Source organism: Erithacus rubecula (genome assembly GCF_903797595.1).
Source record: "Erithacus rubecula genome assembly, chromosome: 8".
Classification (NCBI taxonomy): domain Eukaryota; kingdom Metazoa; phylum Chordata; class Aves; order Passeriformes; family Muscicapidae; genus Erithacus; species Erithacus rubecula.
Genome location: NC_136659.1, coordinates 9,687,659 through 9,700,695, shown reverse-complemented (window position 1 = coordinate 9,700,695; position 13,037 = coordinate 9,687,659). Strand labels below are relative to the sequence as shown.

At 40.8% G+C, this 13,037-nt stretch overlaps 1 protein-coding gene across 2 annotated transcripts in view; it reads left to right on the top strand.

Annotated features, from left to right (window-relative positions):
* The window catches only part of HECW2 (HECT, C2 and WW domain containing E3 ubiquitin protein ligase 2), a 96,208-nt gene that overhangs the window by 47,438 nt on the left and 35,733 nt on the right, over positions 1–13,037 (top strand). For both annotated transcript variants that reach the window (XM_079311404.1, XM_079311405.1), the window contains exons 6-13: positions 421–563; positions 3,191–3,291; positions 3,842–5,173; positions 6,254–6,349; positions 7,621–7,771; positions 8,149–8,252; positions 11,282–11,406; positions 11,967–12,152. In XM_079311404.1, coding sequence (XP_079167530.1) covers positions 421–563; positions 3,191–3,291; positions 3,842–5,173; positions 6,254–6,349; positions 7,621–7,771; positions 8,149–8,252; positions 11,282–11,406; positions 11,967–12,152 — 2,238 coding nt within the window. The remainder of the gene's footprint in view (positions 1–420; positions 564–3,190; positions 3,292–3,841; positions 5,174–6,253; positions 6,350–7,620; positions 7,772–8,148; positions 8,253–11,281; positions 11,407–11,966; positions 12,153–13,037) is intronic.

Sequence of the window (13,037 nt, the reverse complement as noted above, 5' to 3'; positions counted from 1 at the left end):
CATGGTGTTGGGAGGGAAATTCTGAGCACAGCCTGGAGTGAGACTCTTACTTTCTTCCTCCTGCATTGACCTGACAGAGCACAGCAAAGATTCCTGCTCTTTTTGCTTTCCCCTGTGCAAATAGAAGCAAGCGGTAGGATACATGGCGTTCTACTTTCTGACATAGACCCTGAAAGTGCTTTTATCCAGAGCAGTTTCTTACTGAGCAGTTCTTTTCAAGGAACAGCAAAAGGGAATGGGGAACAGTGAAAAGCTAGTTACATATGCAAAAACTCATTAATAAATGATGTCGACATTATTTTACCACGTGAAAACTGCTGTCATCAGTTTTGGAGTTCACTGCACATTAATAGTAATTAAGCACATTCTTTCTAAATAAAGGTGTATTGATATGGTGTCAAATATGTTCTTTCCTTCCAGAAATATTCTTTTGTTGCACTTCTAACAGATGTCCTGGAAATTGAGGTTAAAGACAAATTTGCCAAGAGTCGTCCGATCATCAAGCGCTTCCTTGGGAAGTTAACCATACCCGTTCAGAGACTATTGGAGAGACATGCAATTGGGTAAATGAATACATTCTTAATGCTAACTTGTGTTCAGCAGGAAGACTCAGCATCTAGGATGCTGAGAGCAAAGAGCAGCAGTCTTTCTGGCTTACTGGTACAGAGCAGCAAATTTTTACTACATCTGTACTAAGAAATACATTGCAATTTTGGTAGCTTTATTGCCTGACTGGAAAACAGCAATGCTTCTAGCCCTGTCTTGGATACATGTACCCAAGTTTGTGTTGATGTGTGTCTTTCTTTCTTTTTTTAGCTTAATTTCTTTACATAAAAAAGTGTTATTCACAAGAAATGCTACCCTCTGGCTAGGTAGTCAAGAAGCAAGGCATTATCACATATCATTTTCATATGGTCATGTGAAAATCTTTTAGAACAAGCAAGTATAATTGACTGACTTCTTGTACAGCTGAAGTCTTTTTTAATTGTCATTTCAATACTCAGAGATGTTATATCTCCTCAGTGAATTGGCCAGAACTGCAAGGCTGTGACTGCTTGTTTTTCAGAGTGCTTCTAGTGCTACACAATTACAATCACCTGTCATTTTGAATAGCTCACTGATGGGACTCAAAATTCACCTGTTGTACATGCCTTTTATAAATGCCTCAAAATTTGCTCAAGTTAATGTGTCTCCATTGACTTAAAAAAGCCACTGGATTAGGCCCATGAGGAATGATGGTGAAATTAAATGTGTATTTTCTTCTTTAAAGCTTAAGGGCATGGCAGTATCATTACACACAAACTGGCCAGATATTCCCCTCAAAGTAACAAGTTGCATAAGGGGAGAAAATAAAATTCAATTTGAAAACAGTTTTCAGCTTTACCTTTTCAAAGTGGTGTCTACATTGGTAAGTAAAGGAAGAATAAAAGAGTAGCTTAAAATTTTGATAATACCTTCTGTCACAGAATTTATTATAAACCATTTTTTTTAAAGCCTATCCATTTGTTTTGTAGTGGTATCCAAGAACCAGGTATAATATAACTTTTCTAAGAAGTGCCTCACCTTGAGTTTCAACAAATTGTGTTTGGTTGAACAAGCAGCTTTTTCTGATAAATTTGCAGACTCCTATGCACTCAAAAATAGCAGTGTGATAAAGGCTGGTTTCAAAACCTAAAGTAGGGTGTTTATTTCTAAAGTAGGGTGTTTATTGCTAAACACCAAAATGTTTTTCTGCTCTAGGATTACTGGTGTTGTGATTGTGGAAGTTACCAGTTTGCTGTGTTCTTCAGTTCTCAACTCTGTTTTTCAATTCATTAATCTGGAAGACATTTCCTGTTTTCTTCTCCATATTTCAGTTCTGTATATTTGATATACAAAATCTATTTAGGAAAGTAGAGGCAGTTTAAGAAACATGTATCAAGGATATGGGTATTTGGTATTAACTGCTAATGTGATTGCCTTTTTTTTTTTTTTTTTCTTGGCCAGACAAGTGCAACACCATCATTTTGGTAATGTCAGTGATTATTAAGAAATGAAAAGCTGAAATCCAGAACCAGCCACTTTTAGATAAATTCTTCTCCGCTTTTAGCTGTAGCCAGAGCTCCCAAGTTGATGTAATGAAATGGCCAGTGGCTTTTAATTTCCTGGAAAACATGATAAATGGGCATGAGAATAATCTAGATTGATTCAGCTGAATACAGAGAAGGCATTATTCATGACATGGCTTCCTTATTCTTGAATGGCTTGGAGTAATATAAAGCGTATGCAAAAACTGGAAACCTCAGATACGTGACTGATGACTTGTAGTACAGAGGAATCTGTGACAGGTCCTGGAGACACTGCTGCAGAGATTTGGTATCCTGTGGGCTATAGAGCAGCGTGGAGAGGGGAGGCTGCTTGTCCACTCAGGGCTTTTTTCTTCCTCTAAAAGTTTATGCAAACTGCTCCAGCTTATTTCAGTAAAAATTGCATTTGTTTTATTTTGCAGTAGGAATGCTCCCAGTAAAGGAGATGTGTTTATACCAGTATAAAGTTATTTGCATAAATAACAATAATTTCCTGTGGAGGTCTTTAGCAGCTCCCTCTTCTTCCTACAGCTGTCCCAGCTGTACTGAAGGGAGCTGGGCTGTGAATTCTGGCTGTGCCTAGGTGAAAATGTACAGCCTGGGATCTGATCCAAAGTCTCAAGCTGATACAAGTGTCTAATCTAGTCTGAGCCCCACGGAACTCAGTAACTTTAGAACATATTTAAAGATAAATTCAAGCATTAGTAGCTTTTCTAAGTCAGAACTTAGAAATACTTTGTTGAACATGTAAAATTGTGAAGTAACCATTTGTGACTTGTACAAAGTAAAAACCACAAGGGGGCAGAAAGGTTTTGTTAATTATGAAACGCTATGTTGGCGAAAAGGAGAGGTTAGGAGATCTTTGCAGTTTGATTTCTTTAGAACTTTAGATACTTAGGGATGTATAAAAATTGGTGGGGCTCAATCTGTATTTGGAATTGATCAAACATAGTTTTTTAGGCAGCTTTATCTGTTAACTAAAGGTATTTTACACCATTGTTAGTGTTTGTGCTTTTCCATGCAAAACGGAGTACATGGCTGATTTTAAGACCATAATAGAAATTAAATGCTGAAAGCATGAAACCAGCAAAAATTGTTAAAACCCAGTATTTTTGATTTTGCAGAGATCAAGTTGTCAGCTATAATCTTGGCAGAAGGCTCCCAGCTGATCATGTTAGTGGGTATCTCCAATTCAAAGTGGAAATCACATCTTCTGTTCACGAAGGTGAGAATTTGTCAATGATCTGAATCTCCAGATAGTTGTATGGAGAGACTTCCTATGTATTTCTGTGTCCAGGCTTTTCTGTTGTTGAGGACATAATATACTTTCTCATTCATGTATGGTCCCCTACTACAGATTTTTTCTATTGGGATTCAAAATGTAGATATGGCAGGTACTGCCTTAGAGATGGCAGTTCCAAAACTACCAACACATAGCATATTGTTTTTGCTTTCTTGGATAGATCCTAGATGAATTTGCTTATGATTCTCATTTTATGCTTGGCAGTGCTCTGTCTTCTGAAAGCAAAATGGGAATCCTTTAAAGTCATACTGCACACTTTTTAATTTTCCTATGTCCTCCAAAACAGTACAGACTTATGCAGAGAAAATTGTGTAACTGCTGTTCCAACACTGTAGATGCATTGTTATTTTGATTGAAGCTTCTTGCCTTAGTTTTCTGATTGAAATAAGCAAGCATCTTCAAGGATGTGCATTTTTATATAATTTGAGGAAAATGAACTATGTGTTTCTGCTCTGTGTTTCTCTCTCTGCAGATGCTTCACCAGAAACAGTTGGCACTTTGCTGGGAACTAACTCTGTAAATGGAGACTTGGGGAGCCCCTCTGATGATGAGGACATGCCAGCAGGACATCACGATACATCCACGGTGTGTTCCAATGGCCCAGTCTTTGAGGAATCTTCTGGAGACACAATCCTGAGACACTCTTTAAGGACTAGTAGGACTCTGGAGACAGACCAGGATGAGCTGACCTCTGGTGCTTCAAGGTCATCCCCTCCCAGAGGTCGCCAGGACTCACTAAATGACTATCTCGATGCAATAGAACACAATAACCATCCCAGAGCAGGGACATCTGCCTGTGGTGACCGTCCTCGAGGAGCCTCCCCAAAACTGAGGAGTAGCTTCCCCACTGACACAAGACTTAATGCTATGCTTCACATTGACTCGGATGAAGAAGAGCACGAGCTGCATCAAGACCTGGGTTTTCCATCTTCCTTGGAGGATGATGGTGGTTTAGTAATGCTTAATGGTGCTACCAGAAATGTTGAAAGAAATGAAGTAAGTTCCTCATCAGATCAGGTGATGCCAGGGCCTGCAGAGAGCGAAAGGGTTTCAGCCTCTGATGCTCCTTTGCCATCAGCTGATGACCAGCAAGACGCTGTCCCGGAGCTTCCCCCTGCGGAGGAAGGAGGCGAGAGCCCGCCGGGTTCTCAGGCTGAAGCCGCGGCAGAGCAGGCGGGCAGCGAGTCCCCGGCCCCTGCGGAGGCAGAGCAGGCTCCGGGCAGCGCCGACACGGGAGCCGCCGAGGCTGCAGGTGCGGCCAGGAGGGGCGTCAGCGAAGCGGAGTCCATCGACCAAGGCTCGGAGCCTTCCCAGCTGTCCTCGGAGACGGAGCAGAGCGATCCCGCTCGCACCGAGAGCGTCAGCGAGGCCAGCACCCGGCCCGAGGGGGAGAGCGACGCCGAGGGCGCCGACAGCTCCTGCAACGAGAGCGCGACCGTGCGCCGCTCCTCCGTGGAGATGCGCTGCTCCTCCTGCGAGAGCCGCTGCCCCGAGGCCGCCGCCTTCTCTTCCCAGGAGGAGGAGGAGGGAGCCTGTGCCGCCGAGGCGGCCGCGGCGGAGCCGGGGGAAGCGCAGGAGCCGGCCGGTGCCGCCGGCTCTCTGCCCGCCGTGCAGCTGCCCCGGCAGGAGGCGCCGGAGGCTGAGCCAGGTGAGCTGCAGGACCAAGAGGAAGCAGAAGAAATCTGGCAGAGGAGAAGAAGCCTGCAGGCGGCAGCTGCGCAGAGCCAGTCTCAGGATGAAGAAGTTGAAGGAGCACAGGCAGCTTGTGAGGGTGCTACAGCACAGCTTGAAGGAGCTACTGGAGGTAACAACTGCAGGAGGCACTTTCTGGAGTGACCTTACTGAAAACAAAGATCATTAATTTCTCAATCGCATTATCTTCCAAGAATTCCACAGTATTACCTTGCTCACTAATGAAAACGGAAATGAGGGACAAAACTCCGCAAAAGTACGAAATGCAAAATAGAATTTTATAAAATATTCTTTTGAATATTTTATATTAACATTAAAACATAAGGGTAATCAAAATAAAAGGGAAAGGAAAAAGAATAATTTTTGGTCAACTTCAGGCTCTTTATCTTCCTTTTCCCAGTTCCTTCTCTATACAGATGAATCCTAGCACACTGGAACCTTGGGAGAAGAGGAATGTGTTACCTAAGTTAACACTGTAAAACTCTTATTGATTCTAAAATTATTTTAACAGTTGAGAATTTTCTGTCTCACTAAAATCACTGAAAGTAGGAATGTGTCCCTAATGAATTGTTTCCAAGCAACTTTAATAATGCCTTATCTGTTCAGTTTCTTCAGAGACTAAAGTGTATCCAATCAAGTGGGTTTCCGAATGCACCTTTTTCATAACATACCAAGAGCTATATATAAGTAATAATTTCTTCTCTTCAAACAGGTTGTTGACTTGGAAATAATAATTTTGATATTTATTTCAAATACTGTCAATATTTTGCAGCATTTTCTAGGCATTTGGGATGCTCTTTATTAGGTATCAGATTGTATTATGTTTTCAGGATCACTTTGGCTGCAGCAAGGAAGGACACACCTCCCACTCTTAACATCTCTGAGGAGGCCAGGTAGAGCTTTGGGCTATGGCTCAGCCACAGGTTGTTTCCATGCCCTGACTTTGGCTGCTCACAGATGGATGCAGCACATCCCAGAGGTGATATTTCCAGGGCCAAGACATCCCAGAGGGATCACTTGCCTAGAACTGTCAGCATAACTTATTTTGACCCCAAGAACAGGTGACTTTTAGATATATCCTGAAATATCATAGTCCTGCAGAAGCTTTAACACAGCTTGCTCAGTTTAGAGGCAACTCTAGGGCTTCCTCACATTGACTGAAAAAAGTAATTTGTGTGTGTTTTGTTTCCAGGTTCTCCTGCCAATGGCCATCAGCCCCTGAGATCCCTGCCTTCGGTGCGTCAGGACGTCAGCCGGTACCAGAGAGTGGATGAGGCTCTGCCACCAAGTGAGCTTCTCCATACTGTAACTGGGGGATGAGCTGCCTGGCTCTCATTACTGAGAGTTCATTACATTTCCTTTTTGATTGTGGGAGCTGGGAATAAACAGCTGACAAGCTGGAAGTGAGGAGTGGTGATGGTTGAGTGTGGTGGTGTTGCTGTGACAATTACACCTGGTACACACTGACTTGCTGAGTGTCACTCCTGCAGACTGTGCTGCCTTTCCCATGTGCAGTGCACGGGGCAGGGAGATGAGGGGATGGTGCTTGTGAGGCACTGTGAGGTGTCAAGCACTCTGAAGTCTCTGAATCCTTCTTGTGTGGTAATGATTTACGAAGGAATATACCACATCTTTCATATCTGCAGATTAACTTAAAGGTATCTGTGCTTTCCTGGTATTTTTTGACAGAGAGTGAAGATTTTAAAATAAAGCTGGACATTAGACAACAATTAGATGAGGAACATATGAATTGTAATTTCTCTAATGCATATGAAAAATGCATTATTCTCAATTATTGAACTTATTCACTTGCTTAAACTTTGAGAAGTGAAAATCTATTCAGTATTAGGTATTCAAAGAAAGAACGCCACCCCCCCAAAAAAAAAAACAAACCCAAAAAGTATGTAGCTGATAGGCAAACATTGCTTTAATCCAAATATGCAAAGAAAAGTAAATTCAGACCCACTGAAGTCTGTGGCAAAGCTCTGTTGCTTAAAAGGAGTTGGGAATTAAGATATTTAGTGTAAAATGAGCAGATCCCTATTTCCCAGTATGGTATGAGACTGTGTTTGCTCTGTAATTAGAGCAAGTAGCTGGAAGGAGCCTGATGGCAGAACACAGATATAACTGTGTGTGGAAAGCCAGGATGATGATATGGTTGTGCTCCCTGCTGGTTCTGTTATAGTCAGATTAATCCTGTGTGCAGATCTTCGAGTTAATTAACTGCCATACCAGTTCTACATTTTGTAAAACTCTGTCAGGGAGACAGATATTTCAGAAATGCACAGAGACAGTTCTGTGGTTTCAGAAGAAAGTATATACTGCAATAACTATTTGGAAAAACTGCTGAAATGTTCTGTAGCTTCAAGCGTGTAAGAATCAGGCATGTCTGTTTCTGTATAGATAGGTATTTTTTATAGACATGTGTATATGTCTATGGTGTAGTAGTAATTATTATTATTGAAATGATAGAAGGGGTTTTAAAAATGAGAGCGCTCAAACAAATCAATGAATAAACCCCAGCCCCCCCATAGTTTACTGCATTTTACTGCTCCTTAGACTGGGAGGCTCGAATTGACAGCCACGGGCGGATTTTTTATGTGGACCACGTGAACAGGACAACAACATGGCAGCGACCCACAGCTCCCCCAGCCCCACAGATTCTCCAGAGGTCCAATTCCATCCAGCAGATGGAACAGCTGAATCGCCGGTAAGGATCCATCGCCCTTGGTGCTTGTGAATTTGGTGTGCTTGCAAAGCTGCATTCACCACTGCAAGACTGAGTGGGGAGACAAGGCCACAGCTGCTCCCACAGCTGGCCTAATGTGGTTATTTTTATGTGGCTGCTGCTTTTAGTTTGCATGTGAGCTTCCAGGACTTCTTTGTTCCACCTGTGATCTTGAGCTATGTGATCAGAAGTAATACATCTGATAATGGTTGTCAGAAATTCAGAAGGCTATTAATGCTGAAATCAGAGGTCAATATGTATTAACCTACATAGCAGAAAATATGGGTGGGCTCCCTTGGAGCCAGAATTGGGTTATAGTTCCCATATATTATATATAAAGTCCAGTTTTCCAACCCTAGGTACCAGAGCATCCGAAGAACAATGACAAATGACAGGCCTGAAGAGCACACAAATGCCGTGGATGGAGCTGCAGAGGAAGCTGAATTTCACCATTCTAATTCAGGTTAAAAAAATTAACTCTTTCCCCCTTCTCCAAAGAAGGGAGCACTCATCTCGTAGATGGTTTAGTGAGAGTACATAATGCAAATCCTGACTTCTTCCTTTGCAAGTCTGTGTGAAAATGAATGCATTTGTTTTCATTGTTGTTTAGTTTTGAATGTTATGACTCAGCCAGCTCAATATGCTGAAGAGAAGATTGTGAGATTCAGAACACTTTTCTGTCAGTACCAGACTGGTTTACAGAGCAGGACATTTGCAGTGAAAAAATACAAAATTGCTTGGTCTGGTTTACAAATATTTTGACTCTGCTAATGCAGTTTGAAATAGCAGAGTGTAGAACTAGAAGGGACAGTCATTGACTATATCTCTGTAGATAGATTGGATGAGCTGTTCCTAGGCCATACCTGTCAAATGCTGTCTCATGAATTCTTACATTTTACACTTGAGGGACATTCTTTAACTTTTTTAGACAGTCTACTCATTATTTTTCTTATACCCTTAAATCCATTGTTTCCTAGTCTTTGCTTGTGAATTCTGGTTTTGGGTCTCAAATTAGTTTTTTGGCTTATTCAGGATTGCCTTGAATTGGTTTTTAGTTTCTGAGGAATATTTCAGAAAATCAAATAAAGCTATGACTCTGCTGTATGGAAGAGTGATCCTTGTACATTGCTGGAGAAGATTTTGTTTTGTTTTGTTTTTGTTGTTTTTTTTTTAATAGTTGGACACTAATCACTGTTCAGTCTTTGATCTGCTAAAATCAGGTCCTGATCCTTGTGTGCAGAACTTTGGTACAAACGTCTGTTTTCATCTGGTCTTTGTGAGTTGATTAACCCTACCTGCACACAGATCTATGTACTTTTGTAATGTGCCTCTGTGCTTTTGAATCTTGTCCATCCTGCTGTCCAAGTACTGCAGAATCTCCTAATTGGAGCAAGTTTTGTCTTCCCTGTCCAGTCATTAGTAGAAATAATGAGTAGGACCAGACCCAGAGAGATCTTAGTAAAACATCTCAGTGGACTCTTACAGCATTTATCCTGTTTCTTCTGGGAACTCCTTCAGACCTCTGAAAGAGCCACCAGTGTCTCAGCGATTGCCCCACTGTATTTCCTAACTGTTGGAGTGCATGTCACTTGACCAAAAGGCTTTGAAAACCTTTAATTTGCTCCATAGTCTTTAACTTTCTCTCTCATCTCCATTTATTCATTCTTCTGGCCAGTGTTAATCTTTGGAATGAAGATAGGAAGAAAAACCTTCTTTATTTAAAATTCTGAACATCATTACTTTTTTATTTTTTCGCTAAGCAGTTCTCTCCTTGGTCATCTTCCTACTAAAATTTTACTAACATATTTACAAAGTTTGTTATCCATCCAGACCCTTGCACAGCTGTGTGGTGCTTTGGCTTTGTCTCTAGATGCTCTTGATGTACTCTTGTAAAAGTCTCTCCCAAATTAATCTGATATGCAAGCAGTGTCACCCTTTTTCGAGTTTCAAGTCATTGTAGAACTTGAGATGTTTCCTTTTATTACTTGTAGCCTTCCCTTCTGTTGTAGCTGTTTCCTTTTCTTTCTTTGTGCACGTGCAGCCAGATGCTTTGTGCTGTGCACAAATCAGCTTTAAGCAAATTCAGGCCAAACCCTAACCAGCAAATTCAGCTGAATAAACTTTCCAGAAACCAAATTCATAAGCCTCAAACTGCAATAAAAACCCACCTGGTGACCCATTCTGGTTCCCAGACTATGACAGAGGACTGACCTGCTGCATGCCACAGCACCTTCCAGGGTGTGAGAGATGCCTGGTGTACACCCATGTTTTGTACCAGTGCAGAGTTCACTACAACTTCAGTGAGTGTCTGCAAGACACTCCCAGCCCAAGTATTCAGGCACAGCTTCAGGAGCTTTTGTGCCACTCTGTCTTTGCCCCATTCATGACGTGCTACATGTGGGACAGGCTGGGTCTATTGTTTAAGTAGTGTTTCCAAAAATCCTCCTGTTCATTTATCTTACCATTTACCTTCTCTCTTCCTGGTTTCCTCTAATGTGTTTATTTTCTCCATTCCCTTTTCCATAATACTTACCTATGCATACTTAGAATTTTACCTTTGTTATTTTCCTCTTCTTTTGTTATTTATTCTTAATTTTCCCTCAGTTTAGAGTCTCATTCACTGCCCTTCTCGTTGCTCTGCTTGTGTATTATGGTCTTTTATATCTGTAATAGATGTGGTCTACATGATTAATATTAATTTGATGGAGAGGTGTGCACATACTGCAATGTGTAAAATAAAAGAAACTGAAATGTAGATGGCAGCACACATTTTAGTGTAATATCACTGAAGATCAAATCCAAAAAGTTTTTCATTTACATTAAAAATATGCTTCCAAATATCTTCAAAGAGAATGGGGGCAACAATTTTGACATTGTAGTAAACACCAGTCAATATATTTTTACTTCCTTCCTGGTACTGAAGGAAAATCAGGGCACTTCTGTAGTTGCTAGGAGAAGGCACAAATGTTTATTGGAAGTTGAAACTTGAAAGGTACTTCCTTGCCAGCCTGATTCTTACTTACATAAGCTGCTTCAATGCTGTACCAAGACTGGGGCTGTGGTAATGGCAGATTTATTGTTTGTTTTTTAAGAAGGAATGAAACATTTATAAGTGTGCAATGGTGTTTATATCCATTAGTTAGCATTTAAAAAACAACTTACCTGCATACAGCTACAGTATAGCAGTGCAGACATACCCAGGGGACTTTCTTGCATCTTAGACAGGCACAAACTTGGTAACCCAAATAATTGAATGTGGGTTTTTTTGTTTTTTTTTTTTTTAATGACTAAACTAAAATTGTAATATTTTCAGAAGCTTGAGTATTATGTTAGAAGAAATTCAGGTACACTTATGTGGACAATCCTCAGCAAATCTGAAATAGTTTTGTATTTAATGCTTTCTGTTCTCTTGTGATTCACATCAATATAGTTGTTTGCAGGGATGCTTTGGTAATAACTGCTGAAAGTCTTTGTCATTTCTTTTGCTCTTAGATTTTCGAAGAGAGAATGTGCTGCCTCACTCTACCTCCAGATCCAGACTTACTTTATTGCTCCAGTCTCCCCCTGTGAAATTCCTTATCAGCCCAGAGTTCTTTACAGTGCTGCATTCTAACCCTGTAAGTATGGTGGCTACAGCTCAAAGGCTTTCAGAAACACATGCTTATAAATGCAGTTGTTTTGTGTACAAATATACTGCTCAGTGTTTGATGATAAGATATTGGTAGTACATAGGGAGGCTGGATTCACTCATCATTGCCCCTGAAATTATTGGGCTAATAGAGCCATCTGATAGCAATTTTTATTTTCCACTTGATTCTTCATCTTTCTTCTGATACAAAATTATTTGTTTATGGGAGCAATAGTTTTCTTACTGTGCATTGCAGAATTCTGAGAAAGACCTTGATGCTTAATGGCAATATTTGTTTCCCGCAGACTGCCTGGTTTATATCACAGTATATTAGAGGTCACACTGAAAAAAAAAATCTTAATATATATCTTTTCCTTTATTGCCTGCTTTTGCAAGGTTCCCCCTTGTTTTTAATGTGATTTATAGTGTAAGGAGAAGCAATGGGATGAGTAACTTTCTTCTTCAGGCGCACTTACAATGAGCAGGGCTGTGTTTTGTGGCCAGAGCAGTGTTCTCTCTGGAAAGCCTTTGCTGCTGTGTGTTTTTCAGAGTGCCTACCGCATGTTTACAAATAACACGTGTCTGAAGCACATGATCACCAAAGTCCGGCGGGACACCCACCACTTCGAGCGCTACCAGCACAACCGGGATCTGGTGGGCTTCCTCAACATGTTTGCCAACAAACAGCTGGAGCTGCCCAGGGGATGGGAGATGAAACACGACCATCAGGGCAAGGTAACTCTGCAGTGCTAGGAAAGCCTTGTGGTCATCAGTTTCTGAGATCAAATGGATGCACTTGAGGTAAAACAGGTGGCCTGGGTCAGCTCCGGGCAGCATCGCTGGTGGTTGTGTATTGCTTAGAAGGAAAGAGATGGTATGGAATGGGTTTCCTTAAGAGATAATAGAGATCTGAAATAGTTGCAAGTATCACTGATTTTTTTAGACAGGTTCTGATTTTCAATTTCCTAAAAAAATATTTTGATATCACTTTTATACAAGTTGTGATGTAAGCTTTAATGTACCTTTACGCTAGCACATCCTTAGTATCTGAAACATTACGGCTTTTGTACACAACAGGAGGGTTAAAAATAGACTCTGATTGGCAAGTGATAAGGTTTATCACTTCATTGCAATTACTAGCATATTTAGCTTCTTGATTCTTATATTTATCTCTCTCAATGTGGTTAGCTGTGAGAGTCCATATAAATAATGATCTTGATGCTTGGAAAGATTAGACAATTCTAAACTGAAGGGTAAAAGTGCTTGAGGGTTGTTTCCTTGATTTTATTTTTAGCTCTGGAAAGCCCTTTGTTTTTTCATTAGACACACAATTATGAATGTGCAATTCCACTAACGTTCTTTGCCTCATTCACTGTTTTCTGTTTTAAGTCATTCTTGTTCTGTACAGTTCTTCAGAGTCCAGTTTTCTCCTGAATAATAGGGCAGTTTTCAATTTTCTTCAATATGTTCTCCATGGAGAGAATTAGACCTTCAGATTTCTGAGGTGGTATTTGGTAACAGCAATGCTACCACAATATTAATCAAGAAGAGGAAGCACTGAATAAATTCCTACTGGGATTTCCTCACTTTGAATTAGTCTTAGTATTGCTCATTTTCATC